Consider the following 24,458-nt stretch of genomic DNA (forward strand, 5'->3'; position numbering starts at 1 on the left):
GAGTATGAAATGTAGAGAAATTGTCGTGTTAGTATACAGCTGCTTCTGTGTTTGCGCCTTCTTATTTTCACAGTCAAAATTGGAGCGCTGGATTTTCTCAATGTGTTTTACAATAAAATTGAATAATCAATCATTCTCGACACCACCTATCGTCTCACAGTTCATATTGAACTGCACGCATTTTTAAGGTTTTGCATACACAAATACGCAAATATTAATATTCAATTGTACACTCTAAAAAATAAAACCGGAGAAAAGTTTTGCTTACTTACTGTTTGAAGTCAGAACGACTCCAACTCTCCAGATTTTCAGCACCACTTGTTATACGGAATATTGGTAACTCACGTTACCAAGTTAGTTATTCAAACAATGAGTTGTGATAATTTGAATTATGAAGTTTTGGGGAAAACGTACCTTTATGAGTAAGCAGAACTTGAAATTTTAAGTTGTGCTAACTGTAAATTTTGCCTTCAAAATAGTGCACTAGCAACAGCTTAGTCAACCTTAATGTGTAGCTCACTTGCTTATACGTTGCGTTGTTATTGAGGAGGCCCAACTTAATATTCTACCAGGTTTACCTTTTAAAAACTTTGGTGATTTTCCCAGAAGGCAGCTTGGATAGGCTCCGGCACCTCGCGACCCTGACAAGAATAAGCGATGTTGAAAATGATTGAATGATTGATTAGATTTGCTATGGCACATTGGGCTCACCCTTAAATGTTTGTGCCAGCTTCATACCTGAAATCGCCTTCTTGTTTTGACTTTGGTGAGTTCGGTCTTTGCACTGTGAGAACACACACAGAGACGTACATGATTGAAGAAATGTGGTAAATATGAGGTGTGTGCTTGAATCGTCCCGAATCCATTTGCAAATTTAAGCTATAGAGGTAAATTCATGCCCCTCTTGTTTGTTTTTATCCATTTTCACTGGCTTGCTGTGACTGGTTCTACCCACTTTCTCCAACATTTGTTTGACTTTCTCCATGCTGATTGTAGGAAGAACATACAAAAGCAAGTGGAAATTGAGTTAAGCATTAGAATCAGTCATTATTTTCTCTTGGATTAGAATCTTCAGTGTCTCATATTACACTTGGGCTGGAATTGAGCTGTACTGAGTGATGGTTGAATTGAACCTGTTGATTGGGAGGCTCTGGTTCAACATAGGATCCTGTGTATCAAAGAAAAGCCTTAAATAATAATGAAAACATTATAGTTGATAGAAGAAAATTCCGAAAGCAAAATCACGTCTAATAATTTGACCGATGCAAAACAGGACATTGGGAAACTGCTGGCCTCATCCTGTGGGAAGGTGATGGAAAACAACTTGTAATTATTTTCGCCCCTGCAATCATTTCACTGCACACTAAAAAAAATGAAAACGTAAGCTACAACTTGATGTCTTCAATGGGGTACTACTACTCTGCTTTTGATCCATAGCAAGATATTTTTGTACTTTACGTTCACTCCGTGCGCAGGTTCTATTAAATGTTGTCATGTTTTACTTTGCTGCCTTATGGGCTCTGCATTTTTTATTTTTTATCACTAGGTAGGGGAAAATGTATATTTCTTTTTGACTTTTGGAGCTGTTTCAGTTTCATATTCATGGGTAAATCTACTAGAAAAAAACACAACAATTATTTAAATAGAAGGTTTCAGTCTCATTCATGGTGGGATTTAGTGGTGCTAATACATATTTAAACATAAATTGGGAGATTAACTCAGGTTTACAGTACATAAGGCCACGTAACTGACAACAAGAAGTACAGACTTTTATTCCTTCCTTTTACCAATACACATGCTGTTTGGAACCATTGCTGAACGAAAGAGCGACACAGGGATGTACTGAAAAAATCAAATGTTTCTGCTCAGAATGTTGAAATTGTAATCTTGGAATCACAGGATGCATGATATTACTCAAGATTGTCACAAACCGATTTTTCCATGACTAAACTGCTGTGTTATATCGTACGAATATTTGTCTATTGGTGAGTAACTTCTAGTACATTCTGATCGCATGGGGGCTAATGCAGAATACATCATGCAAAATGAAAACCAAATATAAAATACGTACATACAAATGGGAAGCTTTTGTAGCAAACTGCCAAATCGCAGGTGCCTCTTTGAAGACTCTAAAATTCTAGTCATCGTAAGTTGATAGAAGAGTAATGCTGGGATTCTTCAATTTGTAGACTGTGCAGGGAATGTCTCCTCAGCATGGGCCACAATTCTACAATGAGCCCTGCAGAGATCAAATAGAACATGCATTACGTTTCTTCCATGTATTCTCCACCAACTGCAAGTCACCTTTACCTAAATTCAAATTTCTTTCATTTTTTTTTGCCAGGGGATTAGACTCAGACCTTTAGATATGTTCAAATAATAGCAAGTCCCAGGCTGTTTTTATCTTCAGAAAGTTTAAAGGTGGTACAATTTAGTGTGCTGTAAAAGGAATTGCAAGAAAACAATCTGGTCTTAATCCAATTTAACAGAATATTTTCCCCTCTTAGTACACTTGGTAAACATGTTGCGGTAGCACCTACAAATAGTGTTAGATCAGTTTGTTATGAGTGCTGTTTCACTCATTAGTGCCTAGTCCCAGACTTCTTGGTTACTTTTTTGTGGCCAATCAGGGAACAGTCCATATTTCCACATGCTTGGTTTGGCGCTATTTTAGTTTGATAGCATTTTTAGCAGAGGAAAAACTGATCTTGTGGTAAAAGAGTTGGCAAACCCAGTAACGGTTATGTCTCGGAGAAAATCATGAAATTCAGTACGTGAATAATTCTTGCAATTGCCAGATGCAAACTATATGTTTAAATCCTTAGCTCTTAAACAGAATCTGTGAATTACGCCTATACAAAATGCAAACTACAGCCCAGTATATTTTAATTAAAACTGTCTTTGTTATATTTTTACCTTCCCCCTCGACATATTTCTCAATTAATGGCCCCTTTGTGCCACTCAGACGCAGCACTGAATCTAAAAAAGATGGCAGAATTGTCCTCTAACAAATGTGGATTGTCTTTTCAGGTCGCCTGCGTTGCTTTAATCACCAGACTGGTTCACACTTTTCACCAAGTAACATTGCTGCATGTCTCCAGTGATCTGGTTGGGGTAACTAATTAAAAAAAATAACACATAACAATATTATGAGCTGACCTAACGCTTCTCTGGGCGGTGATGAGTGAGGGCAAAGTTATTATTCTTTTGAACTCCTGCAGTGTAGGGGGAAGTAGGCACACATTCAAAGCAGCATGACGTTGGCTGTTTGTTTCTTTTGTACTTTTTAATTCCTGGCCTGCTGATTTATGGCTTGATAACCTCATCTAATTTTCTTTTTTTTCCCCACATTGGGAATAATTTAAATATACTCAAAAGGCAGACAATGTTTTTCCAAATCTACTTCCCCCTTGTATTCCTTTTATTTCCGCCAAGGCTTTTTAATCCACAAAGATGTGAAATATTTTACATAGTGAGGCACTTTTGACACATTTCATTTCAATTCAAATCCTTTGAAAGAAGGAGAGACCGAACAAAAACACAAAACTGTCTCCTAAATGGGAAGTCTCATTTAGACTGCAGCGCACTGCTGAAAAAAGAGTAAATAAAATATGTCTGACTCCCAAACACAGACATGCTCTCTTCTTTTTATTCACCACATTTCACTCTCTTGCCTCAGAATTTAACTGATTTGTCAGAACTTTGCACTTTTGGGCCAAATCCTGTGGGAGGTGTAAAACATTTTTTTTATTTATTATGTGTGCCCTTTGCAGGTATCGCTGGTGCTAGCGTCCACCATGCTGTCTTGTTCACCATATTTTTTTGTTTTCCATGTCAAAGGTGAATTTGGCAGCTCATTCATATAATTAGAATGTCCTTGAAGCAGTTTGCTCCAGAGATTTGAATGTTTTATTTCTGATGCTCATATGTGGTATGTCAAGGTGTGAATGAGACTCTGACAGCATTCTGTTCGTATTGTTCATTTTGAAAGAAAATGGGCCAAGGTACTCAGCTTGTTGATGGAGCTATAGCCCAATTTATTTATCCAAGTGTCAGTTATACAGACAAATATGTGGGGCCGCATTTTGGAGAAGTTACAGCCTGTCAACATAGAACATGCACATTTGATCAGAATGCAATCCAGCAACCCTCAGCTTTCCTCTGATGGAAGGAGAATGGATGCTCGTGTTGGGGCGTATTCCACAAATTGGGTTAGTCCTTATAATGGCCGCTTAGATGCCCGATAACATGGAGGTGTTTTACTGAAGGATGTAGAGGCTTTTTATTGTTTGGATTGGAGTTCTGAGATATAAGCAGGACTCTGCTTTGGTGTAACAGACCACTTAACTGTTTGAGACAAGGTTTGCATTGAATACATTGTTTGGTCATCTTGAAACCCTTGATGTTTTTGAGCTTTTGCTCTTCATAACTTGAAATACTTTCATATCGTGGAACAAGATTTTCTCATTAACTCTTTTCGTAACCTGATTATTACATTTTTTTTGTTTTGGAGGTTTTTTTTACCAGGAAATTGAGGCTTATAGTGTTTTGCCATAAAAGTTACAATTCGCATTTGTCCCACGATACGCAAGCACCTGCTGAAGGAGCAACAAGCTAACTTTAACGAGAGGCTTCATGGCGTCACTCCATCATAAGAAACTCCCACATCAAAGTAAAACACTTTTGTCTCGTGTTTGCAGAGCTCTCACTGGAAATGTATAATTAACTGGCTTTTCACGTTTTGGGTTTGAGGTGGGTTTTCCCCTATTGGTCACGTTTTAAGCTAAACAAGTTCCTTGGAAACATGCACATAGATATGTACTTCTGTTATACACATTACAAAAATCAAAACAAACGTGATCCTTCCCAGTGGCAATATGACTTATTTTTTACGCTTATACCAACGGTGTTCTTTCAAATAAATTAATTAATAGTTCGTGTTTGGATTAATTGTCGCAAGGTTTTCTGTACCATTTAAATATTATATTCAGTGGACCCTAAAAACTTTTGGGACAACTTTGAAATCCCATGCAGGCTTGGGGAAAACATGAAAACTCCACATTGTTCCATTTTTAGGCCGCCTGATGGTGTAGTGGTTCACTTGCCTGACTTTGGGTTGGGCGGGCTTCATTCCCACTGGTGACGATATGATTGTGAGTGAGAAATGTCGTGTGTCTCTTTGTGTGCCCTGCGGCTGACTGACGGTGTAGTTTGCCTTTCTTCCGAAGTCAGCTGGGATAGGCTCCAGCAACACTTGCGAGGATGCGCGGTATGGAAGAAGAATGAATGAATGTCCCATTTTTCAGCCTCATCATATTCGGTTTTGACCAAGAATTTTAATTTTGCTACAACCCTTTTGCTCAATAAAATGTACACAAGGCCATAACTGATTGACTGCCTTTTGAGGAAGCTAGACGTCTACTTTATATGAACTGGTAAGGATAGCATAATATTGTTTCAGTGCTATTAACAGCAATAGACCTCCAATCTTTTCACACTGTGAGGGCTCCTCAATGGCAGTCAATCAGTTAAATATAGTGTATTTTATATAAATATATAATATGAGCATACAATAAAAATAAATTGCATTTAAGAAATTGGATAATCATGTACAATTGCGGCACTTGTGTTCCTGTGGAAACGCCCTTATACCTATATTTTGTTAACTTGACTATGACCAATAGCATACAGAGGAATGCCTTGTTGGGAGGTTGACATTCATCAAATGTAAACTTAAATCCACATACGTGTTTTCCCAAGTGTGTTAAGGAGCTTGCATGATCCTCTCACCTTCATTTTTCAAGAGTGTCCAGGTCACTACAAAAGCCCTGAGGGCCTAGGCACACACATGGCATGATCCGTTGTGATCCGTCTCAAAAACTAAAATGCCCCTCCATCTTGCAAATACACACACATTCACACTTGACGAGAACATCTGGTCTCCAGGATAACTCATGAATGTGGACCTTTTGTACGGGAAGCCTACTGGTGTTAATGCTTGGGCATTCCTCTTTTCCCATGATGCAAATGGTGAGAGAATGCAAAACAGAGGCAGAAATCATTTCTGTGCAGCGGTAACTTAATCCATTCAGCAGGAGCTGTGTGTGTGTTTGAATAATTGGCTGAAGGAGGTATGCTTAACGAAGGTCTTTGGGGTCAGGGGAGGCGGCCATAAGCACTCTGGCTTTTACGTGCCAAGTTTGGCTTCCTTTCAAAAGTGTAAAGAGGTCATAGCAATTTCCCCAAGTCAGGAGTGGGTCGGGATCCCACTTCCCTTCTGCATCAGTCAATAAAAGAGTAGGAGGAAAGTGTCAAGCATGGTCCTTGTAGAATCATCGGCAGAGCATCAAGACATGCAGGGAAAGTTTATTGTTGTTCGGCTTGATGTTATGCACATAGAACAAAAGTTAAGACTTTATTTTTCACGGTGGAACAATTTATGTTATTATTTACTTTATAATTGGTGAGGCATTTCCTTCAAGGTGTCATTAGCCTTCCTGGCTACTGGCACAGTCCTGCAACGCTTTCCATCAGGTTGCTCTTTAAGCAACACCTCAGCTCTTTTGGCTCCCATCAGTGAACAGAGATGCTTCTCTCTGGACCTGAAAGTAATATATTTAGAGTCAAACACTATCGTAAACCACATCTTCATGCTTTTAAACTCTTGCTGCAGAAGGTATTACTACTTATCTTTATTTCTCTGAACCAATTATCGGGATATTCCTTTAGTCCTTACAACTTTTTGCATGTTCCATTTAAATTCTGGTAAAAAAATAAATGCATAAATAAAAGAAAGAACTGAGCTGGATTTTTTTTATCACGAAGACTCTTATGATCATTTGGAATGTCTTTTGACCATGACATCTGATGGAAAATGTGACTTGGAAGTGCATACTGAAGTCATCTGTATTTGACCTTAATCAGAGATACTTTAAATCATGGCATGACTCCAATTTAACATGAGTTTGATGGTTACACTGTTTATTCAGAACTGAGTCATTTCCCCTGTTTTAAAGGGGGTATGCAAAGATTATCTCACTCAGTAGTATACTGTAAGTTCTTTTGTATGGATTACAAAAATTCGTCTTGTAGAAGCTAGGGAGGTTTTTTTTTTCTTTTTAGCATTCACACTAAATTCCTAAGGCAACTTCCATTTTTTTCTACCCGACATAGTAGTCGGCTCCATGAGGGAATGCACATGTTCTGAACTTCTGGCCCAAGGCAGCTCAGTCAATACTTTTAACTTGAGCCACTGCCACCCTGCATGAGATCGTAGTAAAGGCTAATCGAAGATGAAGCACAGAGTTCACTACTGAATTCTAACCCTGCGCTGGTCCCTTTTTATTTACTTTTTTTTTAAAGCCTGTACTGAAAAAAATATTACACCACAAATCTTCTGCTTAACCATCCTATTTATGGCAGGAGGTGAACACAACTCAAATATGAAATATGTAACACTCCTAATATAGGTATAGATATTTTATAAGTGTTATGTAACACAACTGAGTGACACTTTCATTGTGAAATAAGCAGTAACAATAGACATAAAAGAGTGGCAGCATGTTGTTTCCTCCAAATAGTCCATATTGCACATTTCAGTGAACACATGATTAAGTTCACCAGCGAAGGAAAGCGCCACAGCAAACAAGCCTCCCGTGTTGTAATTGAGCCTTTGATAGGGAAAGCCGTCTTCCTGTGCACTGCTAAGCAGTTACCACATGATTTTATGAGAGCCACGCTCATTTACGAGCACAATCAGTTGGAACCCAATGCCCCACAGGATGCCAGTGTGAGAGCCCCTCTTCGTCCCACGCTGATGGACTGTCGGTTCAATGGCATTATTGAAGCTCTACTGCCTGTCCAGGGAGTAATACATTGATAACAAAATCAGCTCATAAAGACAGGCTGCTGTGGAAAAGGTCATTCCCGTTGCTTGCCTGTGCATTATCTCCGAGCCGACCGCCTCCCGCCACATCCTTTTCTTTCTGTCACCCTCTCAAAAATTTTCCATCTCCCTGGCTTAGGGTGACGAAAGGCTGCCCTCGGTGTGTAAGGAAGCTGGAATGTCATGTTTAAACTGGAGTTAGAGGTGTGTTGACAGGCCAGACAGAGGGAACAGATGGCAGCGTGACATGCCCAAGGACATCTGGCCTGCCGCTGTCTGAAGCGCTGCATTTAAAAAACACAAGGTTTTTTCTTTAATGCCTGCACCACTTTTTAATTCTTGGTGATCCTTTCAGTCGCTTTTGCGCTGTTTCACCGACGCCTCTCTATCACACTTAGGCTTTGTTCTTGCTCTTTTCTTTTTTAATTTCACTTCTACATCGGCAGTTAGTTATCCAATGCCGCGAGGCAACTCTACAACTACTAGACAGGAGCTTAATTTGGACAGGTGGGTTTATTATTTACATATAGCTTTCAACTACCCTTTCTGTAAATCAGAAATGTTAAATGCGTGACGATAATTCCACAGACTGGCATGGTTTGCTTTCAAATCCTTTGTATTACAATGATAATAATGAAGTTTGGTTTTTAAAGAACCCTACTGTGTTTGGGCTTTGACTTGGCCTTTTAGCATGAACAGATTTGACTGTATATTCTGTTTCAATGAACACTTTTGATCATTTTTGGGTGGCAAAAAAAATCATATTTTTTCTCTCCTTGATTTTGTGGTGAAGAGTCAATTTTCCTTCTTATTTTGTTTTGTATTTGCACAGATTACAGACAGCTATCTATAACATTTCTCTTGTGTTATTGGATGTAGGCTTTGATATTGTTCTAAGATGTGTGCCATTTCATTACACATTACGATTCTATGCTGTTCGGTTCATCAGCTATGACTATAGCAATAAACAATTCCTCATCTGCAGTTAATAACACCAGTCACCACATCAGAAATTGGTATCAAAAGTTTAAACTGTAGCCAACGATAGAGGAAGAGTTTCCTTCCTAATGTTTCTTTCCCTTGCCGTGTTATGTCAGAGTCATTAATAGTTTTGTGGAGTCCTGCAAAGTCTCACATAAAGAACCCAGCTGACTTTTAATTACCTGTGGATCATTTCTGCAAGGCTCTGCATTACAAATCCCAACCGGGCTGGAACAATATGCATGCCATGTCAAATCACACAGCAACATTGTCTGGGAGCTAATTTTCAACAGAAGCATTAAGTCGAAGAGAGAAAATGGTTGCATTTTCTGCAGTCTTGCCTTAAAGGTTGTTTTAAGGCCTGACATCAAACACTCGAGCCAAGAATCGCAATACCCCAATCGTAAGTCAAAAGTACTCGCCTAGGCACGAAAAGTCAGTGTCATTACACAGCGATTTTTTTCCTTTTTTTCATTTTCTTTCTCAAATAAGAAAACTACCAAACGTGGGAAACTCTTCTATAGTTTTTTCATTTCTTAGATCCAGGGCAGAGGTCAAATACTCAATGCACTGATGATCACCAACCCATTGCAGGGCACGTTTTAGACTACCAAAATTTCCCAAACAAACTCACACTTTCAGCATCTTTAATGAACTCAACATAAGCTTGTCAAGTTTTTGGATCATTGAAGAAAAACCTGTACGCAGGGAGAATCACACTGACTGTTGTACATTTGCATACATCAGCGTACATGACAACAGCATCCCTGAGGTGATACTAGCACCAAAACCTCACAAACTCACTGTGACATCCCCTTAAACCCCCCTCCTTCCACAAAATACACACGCAATCACCCACACTGCCTTTGTTGTGTTCATTAGCATGTTTTTATTTGTCAACACCGGCGCTGTGTTTGTCATTGCTGTTGCTCAGGCTCTGTGATTATGCCTGTTGTTGTTTTTTTTTGCCTGGCAGAGGGTGGTCTGAATATTAACGAGTTCGCAATGTGCAGCCTGATTAGTACAGAACGCGGCATCGATGGCGTTTCTCTATCCGCCACGATGTCGTGGTAAAATTGTAATGAGTGAGAGAGGGAGCATGACGGAGGGCAGCAGGGAGGAAAACACTCTCAAATCTTCTCATCTACAAAGGTTATTTTCTGAATAGTAAGTCTTTCAGCATAAAACCACGTTTTTCCCTGAATAGAAATACGCCTAACCACAAACAGTGAGCATATGGATGTAATTATGCCCCTCCTCCCTTCTCCCACAGTTCAATATGTAATGTTGAGACTTAAAAAGCTGCGCTTCAACTCTGCCGCTTAACATAAAAAGGGCTTTTTACGTCTGCAAGAATAAAATTACGGGTAAACAGGAGTATTATTTGCCACAGTTGCTCTGTACAAAGCTTGTTCCCATTCAATATGTCCTATGCTTCCATTCAACAAAGAATGAATTGTCGACTAAATAAGAAGGGGGAGAGTTGCTCACTGGGGAACGATGATTGGAAGTCAAAGTTGGAGTCTGGATTGACGCCTCGGTGAAAAATCGTAGTTTGTGAACAACTCTAGAGTTGTTTCTCCAGTCATTCATCATGGGCCCCTGGAGGAGCAAACCGGCAAAGGGCCTGCCTGCTTGGTGTCGCTGCCCCTGAATGAAAGCCAGAACTGATGTTCCCGAACAATAGCAGCCCCAAAGTGACGGCATTTTGTTGCTGGGGGTCGAGTGTGAGGGAGGGCGGAACGTATTTTTGAAAGTATAGTGACACCTAAAGGTTTGCTCCAAGACCCTCCACCACCATGATTGTGCCCCTTCAGTGTCAAAGGCAGGGTTAAAAAAAAGTGGAGTTTTCGCTTACAGTACACTTGATAGTTCTGAACACTTGTTGGGGGCTTCAAATTTACCTTATAATGATATGCCTGGATATGCCTGCAGTAGAACTGGCTGGTCTTATTCATCGTCTAAACTCAAATTTTGATTGGATTTAAGGTGTAGGAACTGTTTTTTCTAAGAACATTGATTAAAGTAGAATTTTAGTTAAGATGCAGCAATGTTGATTATAATTAACTACTAGAAGACTTCTGAAGGTAATACTGAAAGTGATTTTAACAGAGCTTTGGACTGTGCATTACGTTGATATAACTGTACTTATTGTATTTATTTTGGTGCACCCCGAAATTGTTGGACAGTCATTTTCTCTTTTTTCTCTCATACTGTATGTTAACCTACCCGGTAACAAATTAACTGCAAGTATAACAAAATGAAATGTAAAAAGATGAATATATAAATTGATTTTTTATTTTTTTTACCGTGGCTTATATGTTTACTATATTTTACTGAACAGATAGAGACAATTTTCTAAAGTAAGAAACTTAATTTGCCAGACACTTCAATGCTTTCTATACTCAATAAAATTAACCATGCAATATCTATCAAATGTGTCATTAGTAGACCATTTATGCTTTCTACCCAATAATGGAGGCACAAGTGAAAGTAACATTTTTTTAAAAAGGATTATTGCAGAGATTTTATACATTCTTAATTATTAGTGCTTTTTTAAAAAAGCAATGATCAAATCTTTTCATAAATCTTATTTGCTTCTTTACTTTTTTTTAACCTTATCACTTCCCTTTATCCGTGCTTTAGATTTTTTGCATTTACAAAATCCGTTCAGACCTGCAATTTCAATGCCGAGCAAAAGAATAAATCTTTAACTGATTTTTACTTTGCTTACACATCAAAGCAAATTAGACTTTCATTTTTTGGATATGTCATATTTTCAATATCATTTTATATAATTTTCCGTGAAATTACGTACATCCTAACAGAAATTGTATTCATTTTGCGTGCGTATTGTAAGGCTTTGTTCTCTACGAACTAATATGACTTAAGAGAACAACAACAAGCATGTGGAAGAAAGATTTTTCCCCCTACCTGCTTTAACCACGAATATCCCCTCGTAATCTCTTAATACAAACAGCTCAAGATCATGTGTTTTCTTTATATAATTCTTTCTGCTTTCACTCAGAACTTGTGACATTTGTATTAGTGTATAGCGTTGTACACACACCCCCATTGTAGCTAGAAGCCCCTCACTGGGCCGCTCTCTGATCTCCAATTGTCTCCTGTGTGCACTTTTATCAACGTAAAGTCCATTTTTAATATGGCAGCACACCCAAAGCTCCCAGAGTAACAATAAACTTTACTTTCAACTGTCAGCAGGTCTTAATCACCAGGATTACTGCTGCATTAAATGTTGGATTCCTAGTAATATTCTTGCCGTTCCAAAAAAGGGGGGAGCTAAATAGTCACAGAGAGATAAATATCGCCCACCCCTCAACAGAAATATCTCATTTTCAACACTTGCAAATACAACTGACTGTGTTCCATGAATGTGGTCAATAACAATGAAGTTCTTTATCAGGCATCTTAAATTGAGAGAGAGAAAATCGGCAGATATATTATTTGCTGTCCCGTCTGGCGACATCTCTGGGGCTCGGCAAAGAATCTAATGGAGTTTAAGAGGCCTGCAAATGCCACATTGCATTCTCTGTGGGGTGAAAATGATTTAGTAGCACTTGATTTAAACCAAGAAAAGAAAGGCAATATAAAAAATAATCCCATTTTATTATTATTTTTAGCACTCTGGTTTACTTTCAAGAAGTCACAATTTTAAAATAGAATGAATGAATAAATATACTGTGGTGAATATACTATAGTGTATGCTGTTTTAGGCTGTTCATATTATACTTTTTTTTATTTTAATTGATAATGTATGTGTTATAAGACAAAGAAAGAAAAGTTTATTATTAGTGTTTGGACTATACGGTATTTAGACCTGTTAAGACAGAGAAAGCATTTTGGATGAATTTAACTTCGGTAGTTGTTGCAATATTTAATACTATTCTTCCTGTTTTATTATTTTCAAGGAATATTTATTTATTATTGAGTACAAAGAGGCCTACAACTCTTTCTCCTCATACTGTACATTGTGTAAACATTTGAAAACATTTACCATACACTGCAGTTACTCTACTATACAATTAAAATGAAGAAATGTTATTACAGTAATTGTATTGAAGAGTGCTGCTAATATTGTGGCGTACATACATAAATACATTTCAATTTCTTCAGTGTCAATTTGTTGTTACTGGCACAATGCAGACATTGAAGCCAATTTGACAAAATTCAGTACCATACATAAATTCAGACCCTACCCAAAAATATTGCATCAAGTAGAGTGCAGCGTGCCGTCTCGGCTGCTCAATCCACGCTCGGCTGCGTCCGAAATGTTTTACCATAGCTTAGTTGGGCCCGCTTGATTCGGTGGCATGCACCCTATTGGCCCTTCGGAGTGCTTTGAGACCAGCAGTGGATTAGAAGCCTCTGTGCATCGTGGCTGTAATGCTTGTGTCACGTTGTGGGAACAGTGGGCAAGAAAACGGGGAGCGTTAAACAATTCAAGCGTCTCCTAGGGGAGGGGAGATTGGTTGGGTCAGCCAGCAAGTCTTCATGCATTTTCATCAAAGCTGCTATAATTCTGAGAGAATGGGAGTCAGGTGAATGCATCTCTGTGCCAAAGAAAAACGGCCATCGAATACACCCTCGACTCCATTCCGGTGTCGCAGCCTCATTTATAGTACCCTAAAACATATTTGAATGATGAATAAATGGTCGTACGATGACATTGCATGCTCTGCATTTCCAAAGTGGAACCATATGAGGATTTTCTAGTGGGCCCTGACACATTGTCGGCTTTTTTCCATTCAAATCTTGCCAAGTAAATCCAATATAATCAGACAGGGCCACTCACAACACCCGGTGTCTATTTGCTGATTAAATTGCCATGAATATTTGTATTACAACAACATGGAGACATGATGGCAGTCTTTATTGTAAATTTCATGGGCGTTTGGGTGCGGAGTTGGACTTGTACCGCAAGAGCTCCAGAAGCACATGTGAAACTAAAAGACAATATGAAATTGATTAGCGAACTGTGAAAACCAGACTCGTTTGGAGTCACTCGTAAGCAGTCCTCACAATTAACAATGAAACACTCGTGCATAAGTACAGCGTGAGTGCATCTGTTCACCTGCAGGATAATGCGAGTTTTTGCCAACCACAAAGGAAGCAGTGAGCACTATCTATTTTTTTTTCTTATGTTACATTCACATCTTATAATCTAACGTGATAAAAAAATGAAATACTTAAAAATAGCCAAGCAATACAATTGCACGAGATCAGCATGTTAAATTCCATTCTTTAGACTAGTTCATGTTTATTTCAATTACATGTATATATATATACGCTGTAATTTTAATACTATGAGATGCTACCTTTTCTCTCAGCTCTGAACCATGCGGCTTATAGTCCAGTGCATCTTATTCATGGATTTTTACATGCTGGAAAGCTTTAATATCTTCTTGGGTAAATTTTGCATAATACACTGCTTATGTATTCCAATTCAACTTCTAAGTGAATAAATAATTTCCTTGTAAAATTCGGTCAATGCGGCTTATAGGCTGCTGTGTCTTTATAGTCCAAAAATGTGTGTATATATATAATTTTGTTTTCCTTGATGATATTGTGCATGTTACACTGCTATTACTTTTTCTTATTGCAAGTTAATGAAGAACAACTAGAATCAATAGTATTTTTAAACTACCAATATCTAAAAACTTGTAAGTAGACGAGATTAAAACTAATTGCTTCTTGTAATCTTTTAAACTGGACAAAATTACAATCTCATTGCAAAACAACTGAAATCTATTCTGTGTTTTGTTTTCCCCTCAATATTTTACTATTATATACATGTTTATATTATTGTTGTTTTGTTTGTTTTTTCTCTTTTTCACAGCACAGTTTGCACATTTATAACACATCACTAAACCACACATTTTAGTGCTTATTGAAAAGTTACCATTAAGACACCAGTGACAGTTGTAGGAACCGTTAAACACGACTCTCATAGTGGGAGGGGAATCATGCACCCCAAAAGTGGGGCAAGCTAGCAGCCAATCAAGTCGGATTAGAAGGATGCAGGCTTCCTATCAGCATGGTTCTTCGGGTCTTGCTGACGAATCCCTCCAAATTGTTCTCCCCTCCCTACTTATCTCCATGCTGGTCCAGTGTTGCATAGCTGCCTTAGCAGTGTTACTCACACAATCTCTACCCTCCCCTGAGGAACTATGGCCGACTCCTGAAAGAAAGCCTCTGGTGGCAGCTATATATAGGGGATGCCATACTACAAGTACATTTGCATCTGGAGTTTAAAAGAGAGAAATGAGAGGGATATGTCAAAGATGTCATTTTATTTTTATGACATTTTTTAATGAATCCTTTCTCCTGTAACGGATGTCATTTTGATCCAGAACAAAAAAAGGAAGAAGTCGTCACTCTGTTTGTGGTCTCTTCGTGTATGATTCTAGGCCTAATGGAAAAGTGCCCAATGGGGAAATAGTTTTACCCAAATTTGATCCATTTTGTTGCTATTTTCCGTCCTCCTAAACCAGAGCTAGAACCTTGAACCATAAAGATTCAATTCATGCATTTGTCACTCTTTCAATAGAATCAGTGTATATACAGAGTAAACGATGCCGATTAGGAGATGAAGGTGAAAGTGTGAGGGGAGACCGCGGCTTAACACAAGGATGTGTGATTCAGGTTTGATTTCTTGCAAAGAAAATTGCAAAGAGGAAAACATCATCGCGCACCCTTTGAAGAGGCATCTGTTTGTGATGTGTGAAGTTCAGCACAGCAAGCTTGTTCAGACCCACGGAGGAGTGCACTTTTTCCAGTGCTTACACAGTGTGAATGGCTGCTAGAGTGCAGAAAAAAGGCCTCTCAGATGTGATCACATGCCTATAGCTCTCCCTACCCATGTACATGCCACCATCTAGGGCTGTGTGGACTCAATAGGCAGCCTAAACAAGACAATTGCAAAGCTTTTAGATGTACCCTCATTTGAACTGAGGTTTTATATATATATATATATATATATATATATATATATATATATATATATATATATATATATATATATATATATATACCTATATATACCTATATATATATATACATATATATATATATATATATATATATATATATATATATATATATATATACCTATATATATACCTATATATATATATATATACCTATATATATATATATATATAACTATATATGCATATATACATATATATACATATTTAGATGTACCCTCATTTGAATTGAGGTTATATATATATATATATATATATATATATATATATATATATATATATATATATATATATATATATATAATCGAGGTTTTATAGCCATAAAATAGTTTTTGAGGGTTGGATTGATACGTTGAAGGCGCTACCAGAAAATGCACCGCCCGCCACTGGTATATAGTGTATACATGTGTGTGTATATATATATATATATATATATATATATGTATGTATATGTATATATGTATATATATATATATATATATATATATATATATATATATGTATATGTGTGTATATATATATATATATTAATATATATACATACCTGTCAAGCTCTGCCGATAACTGCCCTTATAAATGATTATTGATTCCCCTTACAAACCCCCAAAAAACCTTACAAACACCGTACGAGTCGTACGGTGTTTGTAAGGTTTTTTGGGGGTTTGTAAGGGGAATCAATAATCATTTATAAGGGCAGTTATCTGCAGAGGTTGACAGGTGTGATATATATATATATATATATATATATATATATATATATATATATATATATATATATATATATACATATATATATACATATATATATACATATATATATACATATATATACATATATATATATATATATATATATATACCTATATATATATATATATATATATATATATATATACATATATACATATATATATATATATACCTATATATATACATATATATATACATATATATATATATATATATATATATATATATATATATATAGGGCAAGCTAGAGAAATAAATATGTTAATGTATTTTTACCCTCATTCGCCGCAAGGCCATGGATAAACTAAGTGTGGTGGAGTGCGGTTGGAAGGGACTTAAAGGGTTGGCAGTGAAGGGAGAGAAGCTGGGTGGGGTAGGAATGGGAATGGCAATGGGAGGGAGGATGGGCTCGAAGGAGGCGATGGGGGGAGTTGGGGGTATACATTATTAACTACGACTTCATCACATGCTCCCAGTTTCTTAGGGACTTATTATTCCGAGGCATTTTAATGAATAACAACAGGCAGAGGAATGGTTTGATGAAGTAAGTGCACACCACCACCAGTTGGCTGTCTCCAGTACTGCGCTACAAGCAGGGACACAAAGGCAAGGGGGAGGGCAAGAACCTTCAAAAGTGTCCCTGGCATTAGCATCTGGCAATGTCCCTGCCTGACACCATGCATATAGATTGGGATTTGCTTTGTCAAGGTTACCTGCCAAGTGAACAGCTGACGGTTTGATACCTTGAACTGTGGATGGGTGGGGACACACTTTTGGTTTCCTATCGGTGGAGTGGTGTGTTTTCATTCAAAACAATTCTGTGTTGCATGTCTTATAGGATCATTTTCATGTTTTTTATATATATCTCTTTTGGAAGCAGGGAAGCAAGTTTACACAAAAATGATTCAAATCTTTAAAATAATACAGATTTCTATCCTGCAATCCTATGATTAGACAACCATTAGACACATTTTCTAGAGGAAACAAGTTTTACTTCATTTTTCTGAAGGCTGAGAAGAATTTTTCTCAATTTATTTAGCGACAAAGAGAAAAGTTAGTCAAATAATCTGATAAAGTCAATCAAAACTGAACCCTGAAACCTTTGCTTTGGAGTTTGTTTTGTTGTGGAAAGCCACAAGATGTAAATATTTTTTGTAGCGTGCATAGTTGTAAGCAGAGGAATCTATTTATAGTTCAGTAATATTTAATCAGAAAATACAGAGCATGACAAACATTAAAATTGGAAAATAGATACTATATCTAATTACATATTGGCCTGTAAAGACGAAGGGAAAAAAATAATTAATTCTGCAACAATGTATGAGTTACTGTGGGGTGCTTGTATTAATCATTTTTGCAAAAATAATTTGGCCATGGGGGGTGTCTCAGGACATTTGAAATTACAAAGGAACAGCTTATCCGGCCAGCTAAAAAAAAATAGCCAGTTGCAATGTTTTCCCTTAAGTACGCCGTCTCCTTTTTCTCTTTGAATAGGTTTTAGCATTTTCTTGTTTGTGATGTCAACCCTGATTAGAAACTGTGGCCATGTCAGACATTAGTGAAAGGTGATGTCTTGTCAAAAGTGTTACAGCAGACTTTGTGCAATGCCAGAAAAAAAGCTTGACAGTCCCTCTTCCACAAATGACCACAGTCTAGCCTGGTCCTCGTCAACTTTATTTTGTAACCCAAAGCTCATGTGCAGCTGCCTTTTCAGCCCTTTGATTTCCCCTTTTCTCCTCAAGCAGGAGGCCAACTGGCGCTGACTGGCTCTTAAGGCTGCTCCTTGTCCTTTCTGATGTGTGACAGCTCAACTGTTTCTGTGCGCGGTCAGAAGCGCCAGCAGCTCAACAAGGAGCAAACTGGCGGGGATTGCGCCACCCGAACTTCATAGGCACGGATAACCTTGTTTATTACACGGGGTCAGAGGTGACGCGTTTCCTAATGGCCGCAGACTGACTACAGGCTGGCGGATAAGAGAAGGTGGCGTCAGACAAACGGCTGTCGCTCTTGTTTCCCCAAATGAAGAACAAGAAGACGCATTGCACTTGAGTCGGTCTTTCAGGCTTTGGAGAGTTGGGAAGCAGCACACCTGTAACATGTCACTCAAGGCTTGTCATCACCGACCTCAGCCATTCATCATGTCTGTGAAATCATTAATCTCATCTCTGGTCAAGGGCAACTAGCTACAGATGGGCTCCAGCGCTGTTTTGTTCCACTTGATTCGTTAGGTCTTCGTTGCCAAAGAGCTCACATCTGAGATGACATGTTAAAGCCTGTAGTCACTCTTGTAAAACTTTTCTGTCTGCTCCCAGGGTTGTCTTAAAAAGCGGTGACACCGAGATGTATCAGTGGATGCTGCAGGTGATGAAAACCATGATGAGTTTGCACGCTGCTTCCAGCCTCAATCATCTATCATGGTGTCATATGAGACCTGACTGAAGGATCTCACACAGGAATCAGCGGGTTTTAGTGTGAGCTGCCGTGCCGCTAATCCCCCCCCAAGACTTTGCTTTATTACCTCCCCCAGTTCAATAATGTTGCTAAGACTCGGAAATGCTGTGGTTTGTCATGCTTTGGCTTCTCAGTCAACTTGCAAATCAGGCAGACAACAATATTGGTCGCTGACTGCACTTAACGTTCCCTTGCTAGACAGATTTTTAGGGGTAAAGTCTTGTTTCTTGTAGTTTGCCAGTTAAATCCCATGAACAATTATGTTAAATTATTTCTTATACATTGCTCTCCTCAGGCTTGCAGGTGTTTTCTTCAGGTTCCCCGATCTCCCCTCCCGCATACCAAAAACATGCAGGATAGGCTGTTTGAATCCTTCCACTCATTGGCACAGCCTATTTGTTCGTGGGCGGCAGTGGATTTTTGGTAAGCTATGAGTACCCCATGAAAGTGTCAACTCTTAACAGTTTAGAGCCACACTGTGTTTTTTGTTTTAAATCCCTGACGTTATATTAAGACAACAGTTATTGCATGGAACAATTCTACGTTGTACACTATTAAATGCCCCTTGAATGAGCCAATGGCAACCAGGCTACCTCTTGCGTCACCATTTCACACCTGTTCACTGCTAAAAAAAAAAAAAAAGAGCACGGGAACAAACACTGCCATGAATGAATGTGTGCACAAAAGGGCTCTTTTTTTCGAGAAACAGGAGATGATAGTTTTGTCAACACTTTTCTCACACACATGATGGATGTGATCAGATGTGTAAACATGGAGCTTGTGTCTTCTCTCGAGCATAAAATAAAACAAAGGTGACACAAACATCATGAGTTACTACAGTGAAACAATCTGTGATAAGAACATAACATTTCACTTGGGTATTTTTTTTGCCTGGGACAGATTTACTGCCATGATGCTAGTGTCAGAAGAATTATGATTTTTTTTTCGTCATATACTGTAATTTACTTTGACTCCATTTGATTTTATGTTGTTTGGGGGATCTGAACTTAAAGCAAATGCACATATTAAAGTCATAATGAACATTGCATGTGTAGTACCATAGAATTTCAACCATCTTGCATTTTTAGTTTTATGCGGAAATTAAAGTTTTGTTTGAAAAGTAAGCTCTGACTTCTACTAAGCACTTTGCCACTTTGGCTAGCTGGTTAGTGTGTATGTAGTCCATTAAAATATCTGAAACATTTGAACTGTCTACCTCATCTGATCTCACACAAACACACAAATTCAATGCAATGCAAACAAAAGCAAGCAGAGAAAAATGTTTGTCGTTGAGATGATCCCATTGACATAAAAAATAACTATTCTTAATCAACAAACCTTTTTGCGCCAAACTGTTTCACTAATTCTGTCAGTTGGCATGGAAACTTTCGCACGCACCCCCGCACACAGCATGAACAAAAAGTCCTGATTTGGGTTCAACAGTTCACACGGCCACCTTGTGAACCAGCGCTCAACCCCCCTACTCCCCATCAGTGATGCCTCGACCCTCCTGAGCAAAGGGAGGACTTAAATGAAATAATAAATATGCACGCTATGACTCCCACTTGCACACCCGACCACTTTGACCCCTCTCAGGACCTGTTTAACTCAGCAGGAAGAGCCAGTTGGAGGTATGGTGCGGGTGGATGTTAAGGAGAAGGTCTGTACGCTGCTTAGGTGACCCAGAAAATTCCTGGAAGAAGCGGGGATCATTAAACTGCATCAAGGGGCTAATTGAGTGGGGGTGAAAGACATTAATATAAAAAAAGAGGACTCTCTACTAAGCTGAGGTGAGCCAGCCAGAGCCTATGAGCTGGCAGAGGATGCGGGAAAAGCAAAATGCTGATCCTTTGCAAAAAAATAAAAATACAAAATGTAAAAAAAACAGATGGATGGGCCATAAAATTAGAAAAGCAAGCGAGAACTGTATTTTAATAAACCTAAGCCATGTAGATCCACTCATATTTTGTAATCCACACTTTTTACTCATGGAGTGCACGGAAGAGCTTGAGTGTTAGTCCTCTCAAATCTTGTTACATTATCACTCTTTCACCTAGTTCTTGTATATTATGTCAAACAAGTGATAGATATCTTCTGCTTTTTGATCCTCCAATGTCTCCTTGACCCTAAACAGGGCGCCAAAGGAGTGACGTCTGTTGGTCCAGATGCTGCGGCCTGTGAAAACACGGCGTGGGCGAGCCCCCGCTCTCTCTGGGCTGAAGTTCAGTGCTATTATAACATTGGTGGATGGGTCCAGCCGCTGAGGGTCTACAGCTGTGGCACATGTGAGTTAGAAAGTGAGAGTAGAAAAGCTTGAAGCAAGGTTGATAAATTGAAGGATTAAAGGTCATTGTTGAGACTCCGTTGGGTCTATTTGTATACCCTTTTATACATACTGTAAATGTATCTACTGCCTACGTGTGTGCAGATTTGGATGAAAACTAAGGGTTAATGATGTTGAAAATATGCCTGTTATTACAGCAGAAAATCCACTCAAACTTAAAAGTGAGAATGTAGCATGATTCTAATTATGTTTGGTTAAATTTCCTGCCTTGTGATTCATGCCTATAGTTAACTTATGGTTTTTTTCTTTTTTTCTGACCTCCGAAAGCCTGTTATGTTGGATTTTTTTTCCGGCTATACGTAGTTATCCAAAAACCTGTAAATGTTACATTAACAGTTGCACTTTATATCTACTTTTTTCCTCTTCATTGTGAATTATTCGGTTGGTGCGATTTATAGTGCGTAAAATACGGTACCGCATATGTGCAAGTAAAAAAAATTGCAATTCTCTACTACGCATGACAGATAAGACAAATGGCATGGACCTTTTATCAGGAAAACTAATGCTAGTATGAATAATATTCCTTATGGGGAAATGAGAGCTAAGGATGTAATGGAATATCATTATTCATGAGGTCTTGGCACAGTAAAGGGGCTATATCAAGGCCAGTTTACCTGCCATTGTCTTTCTCCGCACTAGGGAAGGCAAGAGAACTTGGCTGACATGGCTCTTGGCAAATGCAAGCAAGGTCTATGCATCATTTCCTACTTAAAATGGCTGTACAGGTGCCATAATAGGCTCCTTATTTTTAACGGCATCACCAAGCATTGGAGGGGTTTGCAAAGGCAACCATTCTCCTCAATGTCACAAAACTTAAATTCTCATAATTAATTTGAAGCTGTTTCTATTTCAACACGAAGTATTTTTGAAAACGGGATTACATATCATTCAAATGAAGTTTGTATAATAGAGGAGGGTGAGACAGGAATGCTAGAATGAAAATAAAGTGCCTTATTTGTATTACTTATATCTATCTACCTGTAAATATCGTATTTTCTTTTAATTCATCCCTCTATCATCTTTTGCAGCAAATTCCCATGATGAAGTCCCAGGAAAACTGGAGATAAGGACTAATCTGGACCTGCATCAACTGCACGATGGACAGATTTATTAATCCCATGAAAAATATTGAGTATCATAACAGCCAAACATGCACACTATACATCATACATAAGATACTTAAAGATTCAAATGTTCTCTATTGGTCCACGGCACACAACCGTCCACTCGGTGCCCCAAAAGCTTCATATAAAACAGATTAATAGTTTTAATAGTGTCATGATAGATATTAAACTTAGTTTATTATTGACAAAAGTTATCTGGAAAGAAGAACCGTAGTGTCTCAGGCTCTGAGGCAGCATTAGAACCATTTGTCATGTAAAAGTGATGGCGCAAAAATATATTTTGCTCTGACAAGCGTAGTGTTTCAAACCGCTTATTTCTGTATGTCCCTCCCACAGTGTGTGTTTCTTCGCTTGACTGACAGTGTCAACCAACACACCACTGCACAAAATGACACCTGGCAGACGTCTTCCAGCTGGCGTCAAAATCATAATCCTGTCACCTTGAGGGGAATGGATGCAGTGAGAACGTTGCCATAGTAGCAGCTAACATTTGGAATGCTGGACCAGCAGTTGTTTTTTTTTTTTTTTTTTTTTACCTTACCAGCATCTATTTGTGAATCACTCTGGGCTTTAGGTGTTTTGCAACACAGACATATGTATTATTCCCAAATGCAATATGAGAATGTACGAACATAACACAGAGGTAAGTTGCAGTTTTAAAAATAACATTAAAAAAACTGTCCAAAAGATAAACGAAATGGTTGCATCAGCAGCCAAAGCAGTAGTAAAAAGACAAGGTTTAGTATAAATGATCGTCATGTGAAAAATGGTTGCTGAGGGAATCTAAATGGGAACATTTTTATATCTTCCTATTTATCATAACAGAGAAAATAATGTTTAAACACAGAAAATGACACAACTGATAGGCGCAGCCATTTTGGGACGAATGTAATGTCAGTTATACCTCGGCTCTTTTGTGCTGGAGGTAATTTACCGACAGTCAGCCAGGATGTGAGAGAACACCAGAGAATGCTGGAGGCTTATCAGTTTTAGGCTGCAAGGGCTAAATAAAATAAGGGATTCCTAACTCAGTGCGAGCGATGAGTTTGCAGCGACAGCTAAGATGACTATTGGTTTCAGTGTTTTAACTGGCAGAATCATCTGTGTGCATGTAAGAAAAATGTGGCAAATCGTTTAACAAGTATTCAAATGATTTTTTCACTGCATGATAGTTCAGTGTTTTAACTGGCAGAATCATCTGTGTGCATGTAAGAAAAATGTGGCAAATCGTTTAACAAGTATTCAAATGATTTTTTCACTGCATGATAGACTACAATTTTCACATTGCTGTTAGTGCACAGGATATAAATGTTGATAGTAGTAATGGTAAAATAGGCACACAATCTTCAAATTTACTAGACCTACTCTTATGGCCATTTTGCATTCTGGCTTGGGTTAATTTGAACCCTGTCATCCTTAAACGAGCTGTCTTTTCTTCCCCTCATCCTTTTTCTTTTCTCAATTTTTTTTTTAAATCTGGCTGTGTTAAACAGGTGCACATCCACAGTGAAACATTTAGACCAGGGGTAGGGAACCTATGGCTCGGGAGCCACATGTGGCTCTTTTGATAGGTGCATCTGGCTCGTTGCTAACCTGTGAGCTAAAATATGGAAATTGCTGGTGACAGAACTGAGATATTACATCTAGAACTGCTTTAATCTTCATTTTTTTGCAGTAGACTCTTCTGGAATGCATCCTCTCATTGATTAGCAAAAGCATAAGAATCTTTTAAAAAATATTCATTTTTTTCCACTTTAAAAGTGGTGAAATTACTAAAAAAATTGAAAAGGCACTCGTTTACATGTATGTATTTTGACTTTTAAATTCCTAGTATGGCTCACAAGGAATAACATTGGAAAATATGAATTGTATGTGGCTCTCTTCGTCAAAAAGGTTCCCGACCCCTGATTTAGACC

At 38.2% G+C, this 24,458-nt stretch overlaps 1 protein-coding gene and 1 long non-coding RNA gene across 7 annotated transcripts in view; one reads left to right on the forward strand and one right to left on the reverse strand.

The window, feature by feature from the left end:
- The window catches only part of LOC144079403 (uncharacterized), a 96,936-nt gene extending 74,102 nt beyond the window's left edge, over positions 1-22,834 (forward strand). For 2 of the 6 annotated variants that reach the window (XR_013301511.1, XR_013301512.1), the window contains 4 exons: positions 18,936-19,094; positions 19,370-19,497; positions 21,209-21,359; positions 22,447-22,834. Coding sequence is in view for 2 of the 6 variants with exons in the window: in XM_077608150.1 (XP_077464276.1) it covers positions 21,209-21,359; positions 22,447-22,532 (237 nt within the window). In the remaining 4 variants the exon portion in view is untranslated. Of the gene's footprint in view, positions 1-18,935; positions 19,095-19,369; positions 19,897-21,208; positions 21,360-22,446 lie in introns of those variants that run through there. The other 4 variants (XM_077608150.1, XM_077608152.1, XR_013301513.1 and 1 more) reach the window with 3 other exon arrangements.
- LOC144079405 (uncharacterized) lies at positions 66-13,259 on the reverse strand. Its single transcript, XR_013301518.1, has 5 exons — positions 13,084-13,259; positions 6,454-6,602; positions 2,072-2,239; positions 739-784; positions 66-641 (listed from the first exon to the last, which is right to left on the reverse strand). It is a non-coding gene; the product is annotated as an uncharacterized LOC144079405 (long non-coding RNA).
- Positions 22,835-24,458: the final 1,624 nt, after the last annotated feature.

The sequence above is a fragment of the Stigmatopora argus genome, chromosome 8 (genome assembly GCF_051989625.1).
Source record: "Stigmatopora argus isolate UIUO_Sarg chromosome 8, RoL_Sarg_1.0, whole genome shotgun sequence".
In the NCBI taxonomy this organism is placed as follows: Eukaryota; Metazoa; Chordata; class Actinopteri; order Syngnathiformes; family Syngnathidae; genus Stigmatopora; species Stigmatopora argus.